This window comes from Sarcophilus harrisii, chromosome 5 (assembly GCF_902635505.1).
Source record: "Sarcophilus harrisii chromosome 5, mSarHar1.11, whole genome shotgun sequence".
NCBI lineage: Eukaryota > Metazoa > Chordata > Mammalia > Dasyuromorphia > Dasyuridae > Sarcophilus > Sarcophilus harrisii.
In genome coordinates this window covers 205854313-205878551 of record NC_045430.1, presented here as the reverse complement: position 1 = coordinate 205878551, position 24239 = coordinate 205854313, and the positions used below count along the sequence as shown (strand labels likewise).

Below are 24239 nucleotides of genomic sequence, written 5' to 3'. Positions count from 1 at the left end.
TATTAGACTAGATCTGGGTCAGAACCCATGATCCTAGAATAACTTAGAAGCTATAAACAAAGGAGAGTTTTTAAAAAGCAGGATATCTAGGCAGGGAATGGTGTGTTAGTGGACGTTACAAGGTCTATTGTAGTGTTCATTGTGCTTTAACAGCCTTAAGAATGATTTAAAAGAGCACATTTACTTTTGATACTCAGCAGATAACAGTAGTAAATAGCACTAATGAATTTTGTGGTGAACTTTACAGGTGACATTGAACAAGTCGGTTTTGTAAACACCACTGAGAGCAGAAAATGTAATTGGAAATACAGAGGTTAGAAGTGTGAGAAATAAACAACCAGCTGGAATTCAGAAAGGCAAAGTTGGTGAAGGATGATCATTTCAAATATTCCAAATCCCACCCCCAGAACACTGAGATGAAAGAATACAGATTACAAAAGAGACTTAGCAGTTACACCGGATAAGTTCACCTCAAGGTTTCAAGGAATCAAAATGGTAATATTGAAATGGGCATTTAGAAATCATATCACCTTTACAGAGTGAAAGTAGGAAGGGGACACTATGGTGTTTGAGAAATGGAAAACAAATTCTTAAACTTCTTCCTAAAAATGCTATCCTAATTGTTCCTTTAAGTAAATATGTCAAAAACAGTTGCTTTTATCCCTTCTTAATTATCTAGTAAATAGCTTCCCAGGAGAGACAATTCTCTGTGAGTTAATGGCTACTTGGGCAACATCTTTGGTGTTATACATATTCTGTTATATCTATTATACAGATATATTTCTTATATCTGTATATATTTGTTATACAGATTCTCCAGTCTGTACAATAATATGGAGGGATTGATGGGAAGGGGAAGTAGGAGAATGGGGACAGGAGTAGACCATAAGGGTGAAACATCAAGGACCAGAAAGATAATCCCCACCCTTGCTGACAAGTGGGCAATTCTAATGTTTCTGTAGGACTGATTGAGAATGACTCAAAGTAAGACATTTCCCACTTACCTATGTCTTTTCCCAAGGGATTCCTGAAATTCCCAATTATTGAGTCCTAGGCTCATAGGTATAGAGATAGAAAAAAAACTTATTAGTCATCTATCCCAGTCTCCATGTTTTTACAGATGAAAATACTGAGGCACAAAAAGGTCAAGTGAGCTGCCCACAGGATCACAGGTATTAAATGACAGAGGTTCGATTCAAACTCAGCACTTTGGATTCCAAACCCAGCACTTTCCTACTACACCACATTCTAAATTCACTACCACTCCTTTCTCTTCTTCTAAAACACAAACACTCCTCAGAGGAGAAACCCATTCAATCATTTCAGTGGAAATGAATTAGTCAGATCACTTTCTTCCATGCTTTAGGGAGACTAGAACAACAACCAAAAACAACCCAAGAGTGGGAGGAGGGAAAGTTGGAAAACCAAGAGCCCAGAGGGAACATAGGACACCAAACCTCAACTTCTCTGACCAGGAATTCCTCTCAGCCTGGAGGAGCTGAAATTGGAACAGGATCCATAATCCTAGAAGTTGGTGGGTCCTGGTCTTTCTTAAGGACAGTCCAAAGCCAGATCCCACAAAGGGAAGGCAAGTCTCCCAGCCTTTAGAATGTAGTAGGTGTTTAATAAATGCATATTGAATGAAACTGACTGTGCCAACTGACTCTTTCATATTGTCCTTGATTTATAAATTCAGAAAACATTTATCAATCCCTTTTGATGCTTAACACATAGAGAATAATTTATGATGACTAAAAAGTAAAAATTAAAACCTGTGTAGACTATGCCAATAAATGTAGTCAATACATCAATGACTATTTCTTGATCAGACAGTATATCTCTAGTATATTGTGTTGCTAACATAGCATAAAGCAATTAGTCTCTTGCAAAAAATACTCGTCGTAGAAATAAGGCTTAAATATCTGCAGCAACTGGACCACAGAGCAAAACCATGTAGAGGACATTTTGTCAATATAACATGGTCGCATGTTTGACCATTCTAAAAAAAAAAAATACAAAAATAAAACCGAGACAAAATCACCACAAAGTAGTTTGGGAGGTTGCCTACAAAGCAGAAGTTGAATTAAGTAATTCCTTCAGTAATTAAATAATCTAATATATAATTGAGCCTATTCTGGTGCCTTATGGTAGAGCCAAGGTGACCTTGAGTTGGTGGAAGCAATACAAACAAAATACAAACTCTGGGAAATGTTACCAAATTGGAATGGTTTTCATTATGGAAGTATATGCATTATAGGGCCAGGCTACCTAGTTTCAAGCAGGCTCCTCACTAGATTGGCTAAAAGCTGATTAATATTTTGATCCCAGCAACTCATGAAAGTAATCTACTAAGCCATAAAAAGATTTAGTCCTATATCCAGAAGAAGGAGAACCCACACTGATGAAACCTCGAATCTTTGAAAAATAAATATCATTGGGAATATCTAACAAACTAAATAATATGGTAACTTAACCCAAACATAAATATCAAATTACTATTTGCCTTTCAAGAGAAATGATTGGTGGAAGCTCTGTAATTAATGTGACTATTATTCCAAAATAAACAAAAGAACTACTTAAATACAACTCTAAACCACTGTTTACAGAAATAAAGACCTAAATAAATGGCGAAACATTAATTGCTCCTAAGTAGGAGCCAATATAATAAAAAATGACACTACTGTCCAAATTAATTTATTTTTTTCAATGCCGTAACAATCAAAGAATTGCTTTATGGAATTAGAAAAGATAATAATGAAATTCATAGAGACCTAAAAGGTCAAGAATCTCAAGGGAAATGAAAAGAAAAAAAAGTGTGAACAAAGGGACCAGAAGTACTAGTTCTCAAACCATACTATAATACAGTAATTCTCAAAACATGATTATTAACTTAATAAAAATTAACCTTTAACTAGCAATTACTATGTGCAAGGCACTGTGCTAAGCATTTCACAGTTATTATCTCATTTCCTGCTCACAGCAACCCTGGGAGGTAGATGCTATTATTATCCCCATTTTACTGATGAAAAGACAAGCAGATGGAATTAGCCAGAGTCACACAACTAACAAATATCTGAGGTTGGATTTGAACTGTGTTCCAAACACCAAGTCAAGCATTCTATATTATGACGCCACCTAGCTCCTTCCAGTGTAAGGCAGCTTTATTAATATAATGTTGAATAACATTTTACATTTTTATAGCAATCAATCAAGCATTTTCTAACCACCTACTATGGACCGGGCACTATTCTAAGTTCCTGGGTCACAAGAACAAAAGCAGAATGGTTGCTCCCCTCAAGGGTCTTCAAGTCTTTTGGAGGGAAGAACACATTTATATGTATATAAGTAATACATCAAATATGTACAACATAAATACAAAGTAATTTGGGGGAGGGAGGAGGGACACTAGTAACTTCATCCAGAAGATAAAGCAGGATGGAATTCTAGATGCTGTAGCCAGAGAGGATGTGCATTCCAGGCATGAAGAAATATAAATATATATAAAAAGGTGGAAGATGTTTTGTATACAGACTAGCAATTGATCCATTTTGGCTAGAAAGTAGAATACATGAAAAAGAAGACTAGGTAATAAGCCTGAAAAAAGTAGCCTATTGCAACAACATGTTGCAACTGATGGGAGCTACGGTCATACCTGTCGTGGTTATGGTTAATAAGGAATATTATTAAATTGCTCACATTTTTGCAATAATAATGAATGCTTTCACAAATGTTTTCCCATTTGATCTTTGCAACAACGCGAGCGAGGTAGGTATTATTGTCTCCATTTTACAGAAGAGGCTGAGCCATTTCTCCATCTTCCAGACTACATTCAAATTCTGACTCTGATCTGGTGCTCTTCCCAGTAGTGATATGGAGTCATTTAAACCTGGAGAACAAAACAGGAAAAGAACCTCCTTCTTCTGACTCCTGCTCACCAAGCTTGACTCCCCTGAAACTTTGAGAGCTTAAATATATTCATTATTTATTTCCACCCATTATCATTATCCCTGAGTGCTCAGGATTGATGAAGTCCCCCTAGAGAAGGAGGGGGAAAGCCATTCCTAACTCCAGAAAGCTGGGGCTTGCCAGACGCCTCCACTGATTTTTAATCCAATTCCTTGAAGCTCATGATGGCAGAGAGCTCTGAAAAGGAGAGGAAAAGACCATTGACTTTACCAGGGAGCCTTGGTGGTCACTTCGGTGGTTTAGTGTTAGTCTCCTAAGAAAGCTCCGCATCGGCCCCCCGCTGAAGCATACGAACCACATGTTTCTACAGGGACCGGGTTCAAGAAGAGCAAAGGATGATCGTTTGAATGAGGGGATGTAATGCATACTTTGGTTGGAGTCAGGTATTATGCCTGAGGCAGTGGGAATTCTAACACGCACAAACAGAAATACAGAAATTGCCTTTTAGATAGCTGCCATCAGCAATATTTAACAGGCAGGCTCTCGGGGTGTAGTTTAACCTTGTGTAACCTTACAGGGAAGCCACGCTACAGAGAAATGTATGTACATAGATAAAATAGGTAGGTGCAAAGGCACGTATTGCTAATTCACATTGTACCTATTACTCATAACATAAATAACGTCTAGCTATGTATCCACACAAAAGTAATTTCACTCATTACAATGTCTTGCTGGACTTATATGTTGGGAGTTATTTTATGAAGGATGTAATTTAGACGGGGAGGTGAAACTTTAAGCAGAAAGAGACTGAGTGCTTCGCGCCCGTCAGAATGAGGCCAAATGCACTGTTGGCGCCCAACAAATAATTAATAGTAATGAAAATTGGCATTGTAAAAATTAAAGTGAGGGCGCTGATAAAAAGGAATTGGCTTGGCTGTCAAACCTTAGGCCTAAAGGGGAACAGATTGCTTTGGAGAATCTTTTAATTAATTTCAGTTTCCCTGCTTCCTTCCCCAAATTGAGAAAAGTTCCTTTGCTGGGCCTTCTTCATTGACTGGGCTGAGGAGGCAACTGCTAGGGGAGGGGGTAGGTTGTGGTAAGGCAAGGGCCTTACCGTCCTGGGAACCTTTGAAATGCCTCCCTTCCTTTCAAAGGGAGTGGAAGGTGGGGGTGATGCAGGCTTGTAGAGGGGTTCATTTTGTAAATTTACTTTTATGAAGTATGAATACGCCAGGAGGTCTGCCTCATTCCTAGCTAAAGTAAAGATGGATCTCTACAGTCTGACAAAGTTCAGCCACTGAGCTGCAGCATTAACTTGTATTCTAACAAGATTAAAATATATTTGTCCTGGGGATTAGCATACTTAAGTCCCCTTTTGCCTTTTTAGCAGTGGTAGGGCACTTTGATCTGTGTTGCATGGCAAGAGCAAGGCTTGGGCCCAGCCATCCGAGTGCCAACTGTGAAATCGGTCTGATGTCATCCCCATTCTTCATCTTTTACATCTTTCACCAGTTTAATTATATTTCCGCCACAAAGCTCGGGAGCTTCATTGCATATTCAAGTTTGACTAGGAAGCATTTAAAAAAAAAAAAAAAAAAAGTATGGATGAAATAGCCCTGTGGGGGGAAGGGACAGAGAGCTGCAAATCTTTGAGAAAAGGCAACAAGGTCTAACATTTGATTTGTCTCTAATAGATTTTCTCACCTGTGCGGAGAGGTTCGCTTAACTTTTCAGTGGATGTGCACTCTGCAATGGCAGGCACAAAGCAAACTGTTATGGGTACACCCTAGGAGTGAGGCCGGGGTGGCTTATGACTCCACTGGGCTTGCATGACACTTTTTTGTTTCTGTAAGGCTGGGGGAGTCTTAGGGTTGGGTACTCTTCCTGCCTCTGTCCTGCACAAAGACATTCTTCCCTCTACCCCCAACCCTACACCCCTTCATTGTGTAATAAGGATTCATCCACTGGCAGAATTGTTAACTTTAAATCAAAATGCAGGGTGTTCATAGAAGTCCTAGGCTTTCACCAGAGCCCAATGGAACACATCCAGTGTTTTCTTGCTTGACTTCCTGAGAATATTTTTAAAAAATTAAACCCTATTATCTATGGCCTCTTTACAAAGGGATCCTTTGGATCCCCCTTAGGAACCGACCAATGGACAGAATGAGCCATGAGACCCATGCAGGATAACAATTCTTTCTTTGACTCTTTCAGGAAAAAAAAAATTCCATCAGAAATTTTTGACGAGAATAAAAAAGAAATGGAAAAAAGAGAAAGGAAAAGAAGCCTTTTTTGTAAGGTCTCACATAAGGCAAATCAACTGGCCGGTTCTTAGTCAAGCTGGAGTGGGTATCACCTCAGAGGTAGAGATATGTTTTGGGGGAGAGGAAATGAACCACCTGCAGTGGTGCTGGGGGCTTTGACCTTCACCCCAGTCTTCTGGATTCAGACTGCATTCATACAAAGTTAGAGTGTCTCTGAGACACAGGCCATTCTCCCTGAGGCTCATCGAGTCAGGGACCGTTGGGCGTTACTTCCACATACAAGCTGGACAGAATAGAAATGCAGATCAGGTTCTTTAGCATTTGAGAGCGGGTCAATGCTGGGAAATGCTCTTCTCAGACAGCTCCTTTTGTCTGTGATTTTCCAGTGTTTTCCACTTTCTAGATATGAGCATAGACAGGTAATGGGAGAATGGATGCAATAAGTTTATGTTCACATGTGATCGTTTAGGGGAAAGAAGAAACAACCTGAGAGGCCTTTTTTTTCACATGTTTTAAATTAATGAGAATTTTACTTTGAATCATCACTCCCATTTAAAATCTGCAGTTAACAATGCATTGCTTTTTAAATTGAATTGATATAATTATAAAATTATCTCCACATAATTAACTCAGGATTATGTTTGATTCTATTTAGCATGTAATCAAAGCCCATTATGTTTTAGCTATAGGAGCTGCATTAATTTAAAAGGGTTGCTTAGACTCATTGCTATTTAGACAAAATAGCTTATCATGCCATTAGTGCACCCATGCATTCCTGGAAGAAAAGATATCCAGTGTCTAACATATATGTATATAAACACTCTTATACATGTGTATGTAAATATGCATTCTTTGGCTTTCTAAGCTTCACTATGTAACTCAGTCTGTTTGTAGTAAGAAGCTCACTGAGAGGACTCTAACTTCAGGTTTGGGTTGAATTTGCATAATGACTCAGCTATAATCTTTCAGTTAGTTTATCTTCACTTAGAGAAGAACACAGCTCTTAGGCTTTTGTCCCGAGGGCATATAGAAGAAAAAAAAAATTTAATCAGAGTTCAGGAGAAGTTTGCAGAAAAAAATCTCTGAATGAAGAGAGAGCAAATGTGTGAATATTAATCACATAAATAAAGAAAAAATAACATTGCAATAAAGTTTTTCCTGGACAAAATTTATTGTTTTTCTTTTTCTTTCATTTCCAATTTAAATGTTTGTAGTCGTATAATTGTTTTCTCTAGTAGACATTACATTCTCTAATGCATTTCTAAAATAAATGCTTTGATGCCACATTGTTTACCAAGAGATCTGGAGAATAAGTGATCGAGTTTTCTTAGCACAGCATGGGATGCACATAGAGAAAACATTCTGAGGAGTTATGTTGGACCTATAGTAAAGGTTCTTAACTTTCGTCATGTTGTGAACCCACTCTGGCAGTGTGGTGTAGTCTATGAATCCCTTCTTGGTATGCTGTTTTTAAACAAATAAAGTAAAATATGGATTTACAAAAGAAGCTAATTTTTGAAAAGGCATCTGGTTGAAAAGAGTAAATTTAAGGCAATCATCAGAATAATCAATATTCAAAAAACTAAACAATTGTATATCTTGATAAGTTTGATCCTAAGTTTCCAAAATGCCCTGATATTTGGCAGCCTACAAATCAATTTTTTGAACAATAAGAGTGAATTTTTTCATTCTTTGGCCAAATATTTTGGCATTAGGAAAAATAGCCTGAATGGTAAGGATGAGAAAGGAAATTATTGATTGGGGAAATTCTGACTATTTTATTATTATTTTCATCATTAACCATAACAATGCTGCAAATTGTTCAATGATTGTCAGGCAGAGGGATCCTTAAATTTTGTTCTCAAGAGCTCTGTCACTTACACCACTGCCTCTGAACTAAATAATGAAATGTTTTCAAAGTCCAAGAGCACATGGACTTTGGGAAGGAAATGGAAAGAGCGAAGCTTTAAAAACTCCCCAAACCCTCTGAATCACAGTTTTAACTTAAATGAAATGACAGATAAAAGGAAAGATCAAAATTAGAATGGATGTCCATTCACCAGAAGAGGAAGGACTAAGATTTGAAGGAGACAGAGAAAATATGAAGTTATCCAGGGCATCAGGAAAGAGCATACTGCCTAATACCATACACACACACACACACACACACACACACACACACACCAATTTCTTGGGAGGATCTTGGCAACTGGATCCAGGGACTATCCATTCAAACTTAAAAAAAAAAAAAAAAAAGCATATAGTGGAAAGGAAGTGGAAGGGCAAAAAAAGATGGAAAAAAGAAAGAGGGCAAATTATCACAATCTATCTTGATAGTCTCTTTTAAGGAAGGAGGAGTAATAGGGAGAAAGTGTAAAAGGAATAGATACATATGGACCATTATGCAGCCCTACAAAGTTATAAGTTACTTGTGGAGAAATTTTTTCTTTATTTAAAGAGGAAGTTCTATCTACTATCCCTTCTTTCTTACCTTCTAAGCATAACTTCTGAATCTGAAATGGTACACACAAATCCTACGATGCAGGGCTGTGGAAAAAAATCAATTAATTTGGAACTGGAAGGTCTGAGTGCAAATCTTAGCATCTGTGTGACCTTGGACAAGCCATTTAAATTCTTTAGTCCTTACTTTCATCTGTTAAATATGGAGATTATAATTCAGTACGTCTAAGGTCCTGTAAGACACTTTCAAAATTAGAGTGAAGTTTCTTCCATCATCCCTTTCCAGAAGTTTACCAAAAAAAAAAAAAGAGGAAGGAGGAGGAGAGGTTGAATTAACCATTTTTCTGGCCTATTGCAAGCCACCACTTTATCCTTAATCTCTCCTTGGTGAGAAGTGTGTAATGGGAGGGGGGTATCCCAGCGGAGATTATGCTGCCTGGGGGTGGCAACAGGGAACTGTGGGAACCACACTCTTTAGAGTTAGGCAAGTCTTTGTTTCTGATCTGGTCTACGGCAAATTTGGGTAGGGGGCAGATCGGAAGGTAAAGGATGGGGATTTATAGAGTTGGAGCCCAAACAAGATTTTCTCCAGCTAAGAAAAATTAGACCTCCTCCGTTCAGGAACCAGAGACAGGAAAAGGTACAAAGGTACTTTCTGGTTGGCGTCTTCTCCTCCACTGAAATGGCCTTTGTCTTGCCGGGGGTGGGGAGGGGGGGGGGGGGGGGGGGGGGGGGGCAAGAAGATGAGGAGAGGAAAAAAATGGAAGCGAGGAAAGACTCTCCTTACCTGTTGACTCGTCTCACTCCAAAGAGAGATGCCCCTCCCTCGTGCTCCCCAAATCTTTCTCTAAGGCTCTACAGCCTAAGCTGGGGGAGACAGGATCCATTGGGCCACGCTGTGGCAGTGATGGGCACCGTCATCCAAATGCATAATTATGAGAATATTAATAACAACAACAATAATAATAACACTATCATTATCAGCTGCACGTGCAAGAGCAGGGAGTGCTGGCGCACCACGCTTGATTAAATCAAGTAATTACGAGGCAGTTTAATGAAATATTATTACATTTGTAGGGGATTTTGAAAGTGGTCTTTTTTTTTTTTTTAAAGGCTGGCAGCGTTGATGTAATGAAGTATTTGAGATTATTAATAAAAAATGATCTACATGAAACCTAACCCACCCAGCACAGGCTAGCATACACGCACACCACGTGTTTTCTTTCCCAGACCCTAAATTAAAACTAATTCCTTCCCTGGGCCACGAGCTCCTTCTGGCATAGACCAAAACTGTCTGAAAACCTCTAGCCTCCTTTTGCGGGGAAAGATTTCCCCAAACCTATGGACATCCGCCTTCCTTTTTTTATTTATTTATTTTTTTTTTTTGGCCATTTCGTGGCCTAAAAATGATTCTCCCTTCCGGCTAAGAGATGGGACAAAGGATGGGAGGGGAAAGTGTCGCCGTGTTTGGGGTGGGAGTTGGGGTGGAGAAAAGAGAAAGGAGGAAGAGGAGGAAAAAGGTGGGTGGTGCTGGTGCGCAAGGATGTTTTCCTCCATAGCCCATCGAAAATCTGCTTTTCAAAATTGAGCTGTGGTCCTTTGTCATCAATTGCTATTAACCTTCTTCCGCTGAGCAGCTCAGACTCACAGGCGCGAGTTGCTGGCGGAGCCCAGACCATCCCAGGGGCGCTTTTGGGAGCTGGTTGGGCGGGGGAGCGAGTGTTGAGGTCGGATATTAAATCAGCGGGAGACAGAATTACTTTTTAGCAGAACCCGAGCGAGCAAAATTCTCCTCCTCAACCCTCACCCCTCCGGCCCCCTCCATCCCCGCCTCCCCCCAACTCAGATATGCATTACACCCTCAATGGCGAGGGCATTTGCATATATAGTGCCTGGATATTTGTTTTGTATGCTGTATGCCTGGGCACACCTGTGATATCCTGCGTGGGAGCTGCGATCGATTTGCACTTTTCAGTCAAGGAAAGAAAAAAAAATACAGCAAGCTTTCGGACTTAGACACAGGCTCATCTAAGCGTCTCTTTATTTCTTTTTCTTTGGAAAAAGAAAGCGCCTCTGTTTTGGACCACGTCGGTAAAGTAGTAAGCTATCTTTATTCGGAGGCCCTGAATATCTCTAGCTTTGTCAAAGCTCTACTTACTGGTCCATCTCCCGTTGAGATGCTGTAGCAGCTAACACGTGGTTAGATGGGACTGAGGGGGTGGGGGTGGCAAGTGTGGGGGGGGGAGAGAGAGAGGAAGGTCGTGCCGAGAGACGGTGAGGGGTGGAAAGTGGGAGTTGGAGAACTAGGATAGGGACCAGGCCATAGCGCCTCTCCGTCTCCACAGAGGAAGAGGCTTCAGTACAGGGACAGAGTCCATGCTCTGTGCACCTCGTCCCGAGTCCTCCCCTATCCCCGCAGTATGGTCTGGCTATGTGATACTACCACGCGGGGCGCACAGAGGGAGGTCCTTGGGGCCTCTGGGCTCCCCTGTAATTCTTCTAAGTCAAGCCTCCCGCGGTTTTTTGTGGAGTTAAAGGACCCGCGCATCACGACGAATATCTGCATTCCCATGTGGCCAATGACACGTTCGGGCAGGCCTGGCGGCCCTAAGGGGTCGGGGGTGGGGGTGGGGGTGGAGGTTAAAGGAGGCCCGCTAGCTTTTACCTTCTATGGAAGGCTGGAGACCCAGCAAAGCGAGTCCTTTAAAGTTCCGGAGGCATTCTGAAAAGAAGCTTTCATTTTGCCCAGACACTCATGGCCTTTGGTAGTGATTTTATAGGTAAACAAAACAAAAAGGACCTATTAGTGAATCCCTCTTCTACTGTATGCAATGTATTACTTAGGTTAAAGGGGTGAAGAATTATTTTTTTTTAATGAAGGCAAAGGAGTAAATTATACTTTAAAAACCTAAAAAAGGAGTTTCAAACAGTTTTAAACAGAGAGGCCAAATCCAGGACATTATTATCACTTTAAGAGAGAACTGGCTTTCCATTTGTTTTTTTGGTGTGGTATTGCTTTCCATTGCTGCTTTAAATGTCAGCATCATAAGGTTGTATTACATGCAGTTATTCTTATTGGCAAGAGTGGTGCTGGTTCTTAAAAAAAAAAAACTCGAAAAGTTCCAATCTGTTGCCTTAAGTTTAAAAAAAAAAAAAAAAAAAAAAAAGCTCCCCAAACCTCCCCCCAACTATCTCACTCAGGGCATTAGTCTGGAGACTGGATAGATTCCTATAGATGACAGGTGTAATCCAAAACTCCCTTATTATCCCTGGCAGTCTAGAGAACCTCACTGTATCCCCGTTTGACCCATACATGTTCCCAAAAGCCCTGAACACAAGACACGTGCAACTCTTTGGAAACCTAATCTCATCCCTCTTTCTTCCCCACACTACCAAGTAGTCATTTTCTCCACGTACACACTTCCCTTCTCTTCCTGCTTCCTACATTTCTAGTCTTTCTTCCCATTTCCTCAGTTTAGCTTTCACTAGGCTTAGGCTTCATTTAAATCATTAAAAAGAGTTCATCTTGCTGGCATGGATATAGTGTTTTAAGATTTGCAAAATGCAGTGCATGCATTTGCTTAATCTATTTACCAAAAGGTTTTTTTTTATTTTATTTTGCCTGCTTTGAGGTTCATTCTAACAACCACCAGCACCCCAAAGTAAAGCTGGCTGCCCTGGGGAATCAGATGCCTAAAGTTCCATCCGACAGTAAAACTAACTAAATAGCCTGGCAGGGAGAGAGCTGAGCCCAAATCACCAAAACTTTGCTTTTGACAGTCTGAGTTGTCTTTCACTGTATTAAATATATGTTTAAAATTTTACAGGAAAATATGTTTAAGAGGGGCAAAGATAACAAGATAACTGGACCTACAAAGTATCTTCCTTTTCTGAGAATGGGGGTGGGGTGGTAAAAATGTGACAATGTATACTTCTCTCTCAGAAGACCAGCCTACTTAGTACAAACAGCAACTGATGTTTTCTCTCTCAAAAACTAAACCAAAAGGAAACAGTACATTTTTCCTGCAATTTTCAGGTCTTTCTGAAGGCATCTGCCTTTTAAAAAATCAAAACAAAACAAACCAACTCAACAATTACGAAATGATTGTCTCTATTTGGGTAGCAGCCTTTTTTAGAAACACAGTAATTGGTTTGCAGGCACCTTTCCTCAAATGTCTTAAAAAAAAAAAAAAAAAAAAGCAAGCAGGATTTCTTTTGAAGCTGAAAAAGGAGACCTGTTGAGCTCTGTGGGATTAAACATCTTTTTTTTTTTTTTTAAACGTAATATTCTATTTTAAGCATTTCCTCCCGGTAAAGGAATGGGGATTTTACAATACTTTGGATGTTCTGTGTTCACATTTGAGGTGTCAAAAGTGTCTTCCTTATTTAAGAAATTGATTAAACGTCTGGCTGCAAAATTATCCACCCCCTACACTTCGCTGACACCAATAGAAATCTATTTGCAACTCCACATTGATCATCCAGTTTCCCCACTTGGCTCACAAAAGTCAGAAATACACTTTAGAAGGACTAAGATCCTTCCACATGCCGCATTGTGTATTTTATAATAAACTGTTTTTATTTAATGTAATCTTCAAGAATTTAAACACACAAAAATGCAGTGAGAATGTTCACAATCTTGATACCACAGTTGTAAATAGAAACATTCATTTTTCATAAGATTATAAATATTTGATACTGCAATTGTAAAATGCACATGTTTTTATAAACTGAGAAAAAAAATCTTTGCTTCCTGCTAAAAAGGCATGTCATTTCATCTTGTCTCCTAAGCAGCAGATGATTATTCACAGAATTTAAAATTACAGCTTCTGTTTTATAGTTTCCTTTTTTTCTTTTAAGGTTTATACTAATATGTACAAAGTATGTCTATTATAGCTGCGAAATAAAGAGGTTTAAGGCAAAGAGATATAAGAGAACCCTCCATCATCAGGGATACAACCCTGAATCATTGAACAACACACACACACATACACACCCTCCCCTGTCTGCGTTCCACAGGTTGACATATGGACACAATTCTTTCCCCTCATACCAAACAGAAGACTGTTAAAATATACATAGAATGTGTGTGTATATATATAATATATTAAAAATTGATGAGCTAGGGGATATATTTGTTTATTACATTATATCACATCTTCAAATCAGAAGAAAATGTATGTTTTAACTAGAAGTGCCCCCCCAAAAAAGTGACAAAGAATGATTATTTACACTGACTTTACTTTCCTATATATCTGTGGAGTACTACAGTTAAGTTCCCCTGAAAATCAAGACAGTTGCACTTTCCAAACTTTGGGCTGACATATCTATTTATATATGTATTTATGGTGGGGAAAATTCACTCCATAGCAAAGGAAGCTACTAGGATTTTTGTTTGATTAAATTAAAATACTAACTACCTATTCTGGAGCCTGCAGGGTGCAATGGGCAGTGTTTGTGTTTGGAGGCCCTAGCCAGTTAAGAGCCTGGCATAGAAAGGCATCAGGGTTGGTGCTTTTGCCCAGGGCGGAATGGCCAGGTCTTGGAAGCTGGAAGAGGCAGGGAATAGATGCGTGTGTAAGTAGGGAGTAAACTAGAAGAAAACTGTCACCCCAGAAGCTCACTAGATCACCAGCTTTGGCTACCCCACAGATCTACTCACGCACAGCCTGGAATCACTAGCCATGAACTTATCATTACTCTCAGATGGGGGACAGAGGAGAGGAGAAAAGCTGATCTTCCAAACTGTGTGGTAGCTGAGCTGAGGAACTAGCAGCTTGTGGGAGTGTGATGGCGAGAGACAGACAGACGGGCCCAGAGACAGAGAGAGAGGAGAGCTTGAGAGATGCAGAAAACACGCAAAGAAGGAGCACGTTCTCAGAAAACGGAGTGTTTGCAGAGGAGAGAAAAAGAGCGAAGAAGACACAGAGAAGGAGGGAAAGGAGAGCCACACTGAACAGAAGGAAGGAAAGAAGGAGGAAGAGGATTTTTTTTCCCCTTCCTCTCCCCCATTCCCCTAACTTCCCACCGCATAGCCCCGGAAGTCGTGGTGTTGACTATTCACACGAGACAAGACATCAGGACCTAGTCCAAACAGTCCTGAGAAAGGAAAATAGGGAAGGAAAGACCCCAAGCGGCTCCTCGGTGCATTCCCATCTTCTCCCTTCTCTACCCAGCACCATCGGACCCCAGAACCCGGGGCGGAGGGGGGGGCGGGGAGCGCGAGCTGGAATAACTCAACCCGGAGCAGTTAAGAACAAAGTTAGCGAAGCTCCCCAAGCCCCAGGAGCTAGGGGTGGGGTGGGGCGGGGGACGCAAACTAGGTCCTAGAGAGTAGCCTTTCCTGCTTTTGTCCCCCACCCCAAAAGCCAACACAAAGAAAGTGTAGAATTCATAGAACAAATAAGAGCTATTTATTCGGTTCACAGTCGTGTGAAATGCAGCAATAAAAATCTTTGGACTTCAGCAAGTTGTTTTAATCTTTTTTTTTCTTCTTTTGAATTAAAAAAAAAATAGTGTCTAATGTCCCTTAATGGCGCTTAGGGAATTAAAAAAAAAAAAAGATGTAATCCTAAGCACCCCAAAAAAGTCATAAAGATAATATCTAAAATCCCATAAACACAAAAAACTCAAAAAATACTTTATAATCAGATATTTCAGATTTTACAACACCTGTAAATTATATACATAGAATATTGCAGAATCATACCGAATACACAATATCTTCACTATTAATGCTGGTATAATCTTTTTACACTGGCCCTTTTTTATTTATTAAATTATTGCATTGTTTAACTTGGACTGAAAAGTGGATTCCCCGGGTCCCTCTCCCTCCCCGCTCTGGAGCCTTCCCCCCTCCCCCGCCACCCCCCTTTCCCCCCCACCCCCCTCTTTCTTCCGCTACTCGCTGTCCGACTTGCCGTCTTTCGCCGTGGTCGAGTGGTTGTACAGTCCCTGCGCCATGAGGTGAACAGCCAGCGTATTCTTGTTGCCCGTGGCCTTCTTGATCTTGGCCCGCTTGTTCTGAAACCAGATCTTGATCTGGGACTCGTTGAGGCTGAGCTCCTGGGCCAGGCTCTGCCTCCGCTGCTCGGTCAAGTACCTGTTTGTCTGAAATTCCGCTTTCAGTCTCTGCAGCTGCTCGGCCGTGAAGGCGGTCCGGGGCCGCTTGTCTTCTTTGTTCGGATTCTTCTTCTTTGGTTTTCGAGACCTGGGACCTGAAGAAGGGGTCCGGGGGGCCGGGATGGGGTGGTGACGGGATGGAGGGGCAGGGGGAAGAGAGAGAGAAGCCGGTGACCAACCAGACCCTACTGCCGAATCACCGAGGGGATGTGCGAGGGAGGAAAGGGAACAAAAGCAAGCCCCGACAACCAACGGTCCAACTGGCCCTTTTGCAAATAAATACATTTGGAGAGTTGAACTCTAGGGGTCCGCCTGGGTTTTCTACGGGGACTGGATGAGAGGAGCGGTGATTGTGTAGAAAGGAGAGTAATGAATGAGGGTGGGGGGGAATGGAGAGAACTAGGGATTAGGGTCAGAGGAGGAGAGGGTACAGAAAGGAAGCAAGTTACATTAATGGGGATTTGTGGAAAGAATCAAAGTCGTACTTTTTCCTAACCTTTTTGGAAGATTAAAAAAAAAAAAAAGGAAAGGAAGAAAGAAGGGAAAGAGGAGTGGGGAGACAGAGAGAGCAAGAGAAACAGAGAGAGGTGGGAGCATGGGGTGGGAGTGGGGTAGCTAGGAGAGAACGGAGGACTTAAGGATAATGGGAGAGTGACTGCCCTGGGATCTCACAGCTTCTCTGCAAAGAGCAAAAAGGAATTGTGGGTCCCCGACGAAGGGAGCCATGGAAAAGAAGAGGACCCAACACATCTCCTACTTCTAACCAAATCCCCTTCCTTCCCCGAGGGAGGCACAATCCGCTCAAGTTCACTGTTTGATTTAATGATCCGAGGAGCAGTGGACTCCGAAGCTTTTCAGGGCCTAGACATCTAACGGTTCCCTGGCAATTCCCTCTCAAGAGTCTTTCCGGGTTTGGGGCACCTGAGACGGGCAGGGACACAACACAGACCAATTCCAGCTCCCAGAACAGCCAAGTGTTTCCTTAGCCCTGTTCCTTTTTCTCAGTGACTCCCTCCCTCTTGTTGAAAAACAAGCTAACCTACAGGTGCTACCTTCCTGACTTCTCCTCTCAGACTAGGATAAACACCTCATGGTGGGGCACTTGACAGTTCTGAAGATGATCTACACATGATCACCACAGCCCAGTCTGCCCCCACCTTCTCTCATTATTCTGGTGCCTTCAAACTTTACAAGATTATTTATAATAGGATGTTTGGGGGGAAGGAGGGGGTCATTTATTCCTGGAAAACTCTTGGTGTAGGGCAACTTAAATGCAACTAAGGAGGTTATAAAGTTCTACACACACATACAAGCAGAAAAAGACATCTAGAGAAAGGGAAAGGAAAAAAAAATGAGAGTGAGAGGAGAGGAGGGAAAAGTAGGGAAGAGGAAAAGGTACTTCCTTTTGGTTGGTGATAAGCAGGTCAAAATACTGACTGGGCCAGATCTAGGATGAAGGAAAATAGATAATGGTAGGGAAGAGCTAGAAAAGGAGCATTTGGAGATCGTGTCCTTATGCCAGATTTTATAGATCTCAAGCATTTTAAAATTAAACTATAATATGACTATTCCCTGAACTTGGTGGAGAAGTTTTATGATGATATTAAGGGAAAAAAAGGGGGGGGGAAGGATCTGACTTCTCGATATCCAAGGCAGGAGCTGCATTCACTAATATTTTTCCTTCCCAATCTCTACCCCTCTACTGCCTCGGGGACCCCATTATAGGGCCTTCAGTGAACTGCCTAGGACACTGTACCTAATAACGTCCTAGTTTTCACAAAGAATAAGGGCAAATTTTGACCTTGGGTGGAGCTCTCTTTTTAAGGAGGGGAAAACTCTGCACCTCATGGAAATGGAAGAACTATATTGGGTTGGGAGGAGGAGGTTAGATAGACACCAGAGGGCTCAGACTGTCATACTTGGGAAATCGTATTTCTAAACAGCAAAATTAAACTGCATTTATCTCTGAATCGAGTTAAAGATGAGAGGGGAAAGTAAGAAGGAGGAAGAGAGGAAGAAAGAGTGATAAAAGCAATTCTACTCTGAGATCCTTGAATTTTCCAAATCAAATGCACAAGAAAGGTGAACTAAGAATTGCTTTTGAGTTTAGCCTTGTTTTACTAATGATCTTCCGTTTCCATTTCCCAGGCTAAGGGGTGGTAGTATGTGCATAGAGATGTGTAAAATAAGAGTAATCATCCCTCCACCACTTCCCCACCAGATTTTGATCTCAGAAAGACCATGTGAATGCAGTTTCTATGATCTGTGGTTGGAGGGCTGTTTTTCTGCCTTTCTTCCCTTCTCATCCTTGTCTCCTCTTACACAAATCTACCCTCAAAAGTTCCCTATATAAGTACAGATATGTCCACTCCCATAGCTAGATACATATTTTTAAAAGAACAACAACAAAAGGAGAAATTCCCCTCACCCCCAACCCCAACATCAGGTCCCATTCTGAAATGTTTCAAGTTCTCTCTACTCAAGAAAAGTAAGGAAGGAGGTAAGAAACAAACATCGTTCCCTTCCTTAAAATGGGGTACCCGAGGGAGGAAGCAGAGATAAAGATAAAAAAGCAAACTCTTCCCTTGTCCATGTTAAATATATATATTAATATATATACGTGTATATGTTAAACGTAATCATTGTTGTTTAGGTTTTAAAATGGAGGACGGCTGTTAATATTGAATTATCCTGATGACAATTTCGTGTGGCTTCACTGCTGAGTTAGAAAAGAAGAATTCTGGTTTTTTACTTCTTTGGTTTCAGCACAAAGCACAGGCGAGGAGGTTTCTCACCCTGGCCTGTGCCATTGTGAGGATATATGTTAATTAAATATTAACAAAGGAAGGGAGTCGAGAACAATGGAGTAAATTTCAGATCTGGCTGGTAATATTATTTCATCCTAATTATTCATTTTTGCAGTGAGGAAAAGGATGTTAAAGAATTCTTTTCAAAAATTGTGAACTAGTTCTTAAATAAACTAAACCAGACCTTTCCCCCAAAAGTCAATAGAGTTGTAGGGTATTGGGGGAGGGGGGTTATCTAACACAACAGGGGATACATTATTATTAATATTATTTTATTATAAATATTATTTACAAAAGGAGGGGTTTTTCCCCCCCTGTGGCTGTTCCCAGACTTGCAACTGTATTTAGGATGCTTAATGATTTCAAAGTTCTATAGATTTTTGAAGAGAGAAAAAAAAAGAGACATGGAACATAACTCTTAGAACTTTCCCACTCTTCTCACTTATACACACTTGTCCCCCTCAATTCTATTTCTCATTAGTGTAAAACAGCAAAGAAACCTTTTTGGATGGAAGCTTTTTTTCTAAAGGATTTTAGAAGCTGGGAAAGAGCCCCAGACAGACAGTCGCCTGTCCCCAGCTAACTCTCCCCTTTTTTAGTCTGAATGGAAGTTCCCCTTCCACTTAACCGAAATCTGACCCTATCCTTATCCTGGAGAGTGAAAATAAAAGAAGATATAAAGCAGGGAAAAGGACATCACTTCTACCCTTACAACCCTGCACCCTTTCCTCTCACACCCCTCACAGCTCCATACTGAGTCTCCACTCTTGTCTAGGCCTAAAGAAAGGGTACCTCTATACATAGAGGGTTTCCGCAGTTTGCGTGTTTTTGCCTCAACCAAACCACCCGATTATTAGATTGGGAAGATAGTTGGAGGGAGGGGAATGCTGATTCTGGAGCTAGTGTGAGCTAACTTGGAAGAAGACAGAAAACGAGAATAAAAGGGGATGGTTGCAAAGGAAAAACTCTTCTCTGGGCCTCCTCCTGGTTTTTCCGTTTTCTCTTTTTCTCTGTTTATAAATGACCAGAAACATAGGTTTACATTTGGAAAACCTCAAACAGATTTTGCCTGCTGGCCCAGGCTTCGGAGTAAATTACTACTTCAAGAACGAGGTTTCGTGGAAGTGATTAGAAAAGGAAGACCCCCTTCCTTCCCCCACTTCTCACCCCCACCCCGTATTTACAGTCTCGTCCTTTCCTTTCTCCTGCCACTCCCCGGAAAAGCCCGCCGGAGGGATAAAACCCTATCCATTTGTGGGTTAAGTTTTCTTCGCCCTCTCTTGTCGCTCTGGACTTCGCTTTTAGTTTTCAATTTAGGTCGACTGTGTGTGTGCTTGCACCATTACTCCCCTTTCCTCACAGGACAGGAATTTACAGCCTTTCCTACAGTTTCCACCCCGACTATCAATCGTTTATCAAAAGAGCAGCTACAAGAGACAGAGTGGTTCAGTCATTTGCCTGAGATTAAAGAGAAAGGAAAAAGGGAAGGGATCCTAATGCAAGGCTGGGGAAGGAAGAAGGGAGCTGGGTGAAGAAAAAAAAGGAGGGGGGAAGGTTGAGAGAGGCAAAGAAGGGGTGACGGATTCCAAGGGTTTCAAATTTGCCAGACTGACCTCTTAGGGCCCAATGGTATTAGTAGGATCGGGAAAGAAACGTCCTTTACCTGAAGAAGGCCTGTCCGAGTATCGGGTGCAGTAAACCCAGGCGGGCCAGAGCATGGGTTGATTGCCGGGGTTGGAGCTGGCTTGGGAGCTGTCCGAGTCCGAGCTCACCGACAGATCGCCGCCGCTCAAGCCCCGAGACTTCAGGGCTCCTTCCAAGGGTCCCCCCGGCTCTCCTCCCTTCTTGCCCCCGCCTCCGTGCAAGGAGAGCGCTTTGGAGCCGCCTTCGCCGTCCCCGGGAGAGCCTCCCCCGCCTCCGGGCAGCTGCCCGCCCGCTCCCGGCGCCGAGCTGGAGCTCCGGTGCTCCCGGTTGGAGAGGAGGAGCCGCTCCGGGCTGCCTCCGCTGCCCCCGCCACTTCCTCCTCCTCCTCCTCCACCGCCGCCGCCGCCTCCTCCTCCTCCTCCTCCTCCCTCTCCTCCTCCTCCTGCACTTCCTCCTCCTCCTTCTTCTCCTCCTCCTCCTCCTCTTCCTCCCCCTCCGCTGCTGCAGCAGGTCCCGGCTTCCTTTCTTCGGCCGAACTCTGGCCGCAAAATGTTGTCAATGAAAAAGTTAGTAATCCGATGCGGATGCTGGTGGTTCCCGGGCGCCTGCAACACCACGGGCAATATCAGAGCCCTCCTCCGGCCAGTGTCTCCGTCGCTAGGGCTGCCGCCGCCGCCGCCGCCCGATTCCTGCTGCTGCTGCTGCTGCTGTTGCTGCTGCTGCCTCTGGTCCTCACTCGCTGCCGCTGCCGCTGCCGCCGCCGCCGCCGCCGCCGCCGCTGCTGCTGCTGCTGCCGCCGCTTCGCTGTGGCTCTGCTCATTCTCCTCCATGCTGTACACAACAAATCCCAAAATGTTTCTCTCCGGGATGAAAAAAAAAAAAGCAACCCCCCCCCCTCCAAAAAATCCCACCCTCTCCCTTTCGTACATACAACCCCCCGCCCGCCCGCCCGCCTTCCTTCTCCCTCCAGTATCTTCAGTGTAGGTTTCTGAAGCCGCCTCTGGCTGCTGTGGCCACTGCGGCGGGTCCTGTTGTGAAAGGAGTGCCTGGCTCCACTCGGAGCGAAAGCCACGTTCACATCCACATCCAGAGAGTTGCTTTGCGGAGGGGGGAAAACACCCACCCTCGGAGACAGCGAGAGATTCGGAAGAATCGGATATTATTTAAAAAAACAAAAAAACAAAAAAAAACAACCACCACAACAACCCAACAGGCACCCACAGCACCGTAACAATAGTCGGAGTCGTGATAACAGAGGCGCCGATAATTCTTCTCTCCTTGCCATCTCTCCCTCCCCCTTTTAAAAAATCCTCCTTTCCTCTCTGTCTCTATCTCTTCCCCTTTCCCCCTCCCGTCCTCGTTCTCCTGCTGCAGCCGTGCTATTACTGCCGGTCAAGGTTTTAATTCTGGACACCAACGCATCCTTTCCTCCCAAAGGCATTCATCATTCCACTTTGCTGCCCACCTCCCGACTCCCACCCACCCCACCCATCCCTACCCCCTCCCCCTTACCCCAGCTCCCGGTGAGAGCGCAGTCTCCTAAAAGGTGAGGATCGGTCAGAGGGAAAGCCACCGCAGCTGCACGCACGCACATGGAGGAGCGCGAGTCAAAATAGCCACAACAAGGTGCAATATTCCTTCTACACGCGGCCCCCCCTGCTCGCGGACAGAGACGAGCGCAAGAAGCATGTGTAGAGTCTGCCGCCGCCTCGCTTTCCCCCCTTTGAGTTCAATATTCCAAGTTGCATGGGCGAGGGAAAGGGGAAAGGGGGGAGGGGGCGGGTGGGTGGGTGTGGGGGGGATGTCTCCCCTGTTCCTCCCTCTCCCTGTTTCTTTCCGTCTCGATCTTTCTCTGGGTGTCCCTTTATCTAGTGTGGGTGTAAATTTGGAAGCCACTTAACTGAACCTGAAATACTTTCACTCTGGATTTTTGTTCTTATTTTTAATAGAACCCCTCAAGTGACGTTGCAAGCCCGGTATCCTAGACACGTGCCTGCGGCCAATGGCAAAGCCGCCGCGTCCACACGTGACGCCGTGGCAGGCTAGTAAGTGACAGGAGAGAACACGGCCGCAGCCTCCCCCTTTCCCTCAATGTCCCCCTCCCACTACCCCCTCTCATTCCCAATCTCCTCCTCCTCTCCCCGCCTTCCCTCCCCCTCCCTTAAAGCTACAGCACCTTCTCCACTCAAGAGTGTATTAAAATGGGGATGGTCGGAAAGCGGTCCCTGAAACCAAGGATGGACCCCAGGACTTCTAGTCTCTCCAGCGGTTTAGCTTATTTTCCCTTAAGCCTTATTCCGCTTATTGATGGGGTGGGGTGGGGGAAGCAAGGTTCCATTAGGCATTTCTGTGCACATATGATATAAGGATCTATTTTAAAATTTCCATATTGTTTACCGTGGGGGGAGAAATCCCACAATTCCTTGCACAAAATGCATAAATAATATTAAATGAGCTGCGGCAATACAAAGGGACTTTGGTACGGCGGTTTTATTTGATGAAACGGAGTGAAATTGTCACTTTTTTTCCCCCTTGCCCTAACCTCGGCTTCTTCCTGCTCTAAAATGCAGGGCAGACTCGAAGAATCTTTCCCCCACCCTACCTCCTCCTCATATACTTATTTTAAGTAAGTACGTACATAGAGACGTTAAAATTCCACCTGGAGTTTTGATTTTCAAGAAACATATATATATATAAATTAGGAGGAGACCGTTGGAGGGGCTGTGGGGCACAATTCGACAAATAAAGAAGTAGTTGTGGATGGAAAGAGGAAGCGCGCTTTTGACCACTCGTCTCCGCCTCCAAATCAGTCTGAAGAGAGAATTCACAGGAAGACAACTGTCTCTAAAAGTTCAAGGTGGGGGGGGTTTCTTTTCTTCTTCATCAAAAATCTACTGAAGATTCATTAACCCCTTAGCTGTCTTTCCTAGTCTGGCCATTCATTTGTTTGAATTTGTCGTAAAATCCTGAGAACTCTTTTGCTCAAGGGCCAGGCCAATTTAGAAAAGGAATTAGACAGTAAATGATACGGAGAAGAGGAAACTCCTATGTAGTTTTATATTGCTTTGCTTCTCCCTCTTTTTTTCTCATCTATCTTTATCCAAACTTTCTTCTCAATTAGTGCTGTCTGTCCCCATTAATAATCTCTTTCCTTTCTCCATCCACTTATTTTCCCGTTTTCTTCCTTTCTCATGCCACCTTTAATGCTCCCCTTTCGCTTTCTCTCCTATTCCTTCTCTATCCTCCCTTCTCTCCACTGTCAGCCAGTCTTTTCTAAGTCCAAATAGTTCGCCCAGGCAACATACCAAAAAGCACATCAGATGTAGTTGTTACTCGAACTAATACTAATTTGAAAAGATTTGGCTATTCTTGAATTCGTGGTAGCGACAGAAAGAGTCAAAATGGGCTCTGGGCTTTTAACAGGAACTACAGATACACTTACTATGTTCTGAGCAAAGACCCGTAAGATTGTGCCAAATCTCTGGTGCTAAATAAATAGATTCCTCTGACACAGGAGTGGACAAGAGCCCGACGAGGCAGGCGGAGAAGCCTCGGAGAAATTAGATGTTGTGAGAGCTGAAAGGAAGGAAGGCCGAAGTGCAAAGATCCCTCTGGGCCTGAGTTAGGACTAGAAGGGCCAGATCGCCCCGAGACTGTAGGGGAAAGAGGTTGGGGGGCGGGAGGAGAGAGAGAAAATGTTAAGACAGCATCACACAGCGAGATTGATTTAGTTCCGCTTTTTACCCTTGGCCAACTGCTTTCGTGTGCAAAGGTGTATATCTCGCCAAACTTTGCCCTTCTTCTCTCTTCTCTTCTAGCCCCCCCACCTCCCGGCCCCTTGCCGGCTCTAGTCCCAGCCCCCCTACCCTCTGAGTTCCGGAAAGCCAAACAGACTCGAGCTGGGGCCGCTTCGGAGTGGACAAGATGCAACAGTTACAAAAGAAAATAAACATGCAGTAGCAAAAGTGCTGAAACAAGGTGGCTGGGGGTGGGGGTGACGTGGGGAAGGAGAGAGGAGGGAGGAAGAAGGGGAAGC

The 24239-nt window shown here is 43.1% G+C and overlaps 1 protein-coding gene across 1 annotated transcript; it reads right to left on the bottom strand.

Annotated features, from left to right (window-relative positions):
- Positions 1-15024: 15024 nt before the first annotated feature.
- Positions 15025-22114, bottom strand: EN2 (engrailed homeobox 2). The gene is made up of 3 exons (XM_031939515.1): positions 21716-22114; positions 20223-21034; positions 15025-15847 (listed from the first exon to the last, which is right to left on the bottom strand). The coding sequence occupies exons 2-3, from the start codon at positions 21031-21033 to the stop codon at positions 15531-15533; spliced, it is 1128 nt and encodes a 375-aa protein (XP_031795375.1). The 5' UTR covers position 21034; positions 21716-22114; the 3' UTR covers positions 15025-15530.
- Between the last annotated feature and the right edge of the window lie 2125 nt (positions 22115-24239).

Excerpts from the sequence above, each read along its gene's own strand:
- EN2 (XM_031939515.1), bottom strand. The coding sequence starts at position 21,033 with ATGGAGGAGAATGAGCAGAGCCACAGCGAAGCGGCGGCAGCAGCAGCA. Across the intron at positions 15,848-20,222 it reads CTCGGACAGGCCTTCTTCAG|GTCCCAGGTCTCGAAAACCA; the intron begins GTAAAGGACGTT and ends CCCCTTCTTCAG.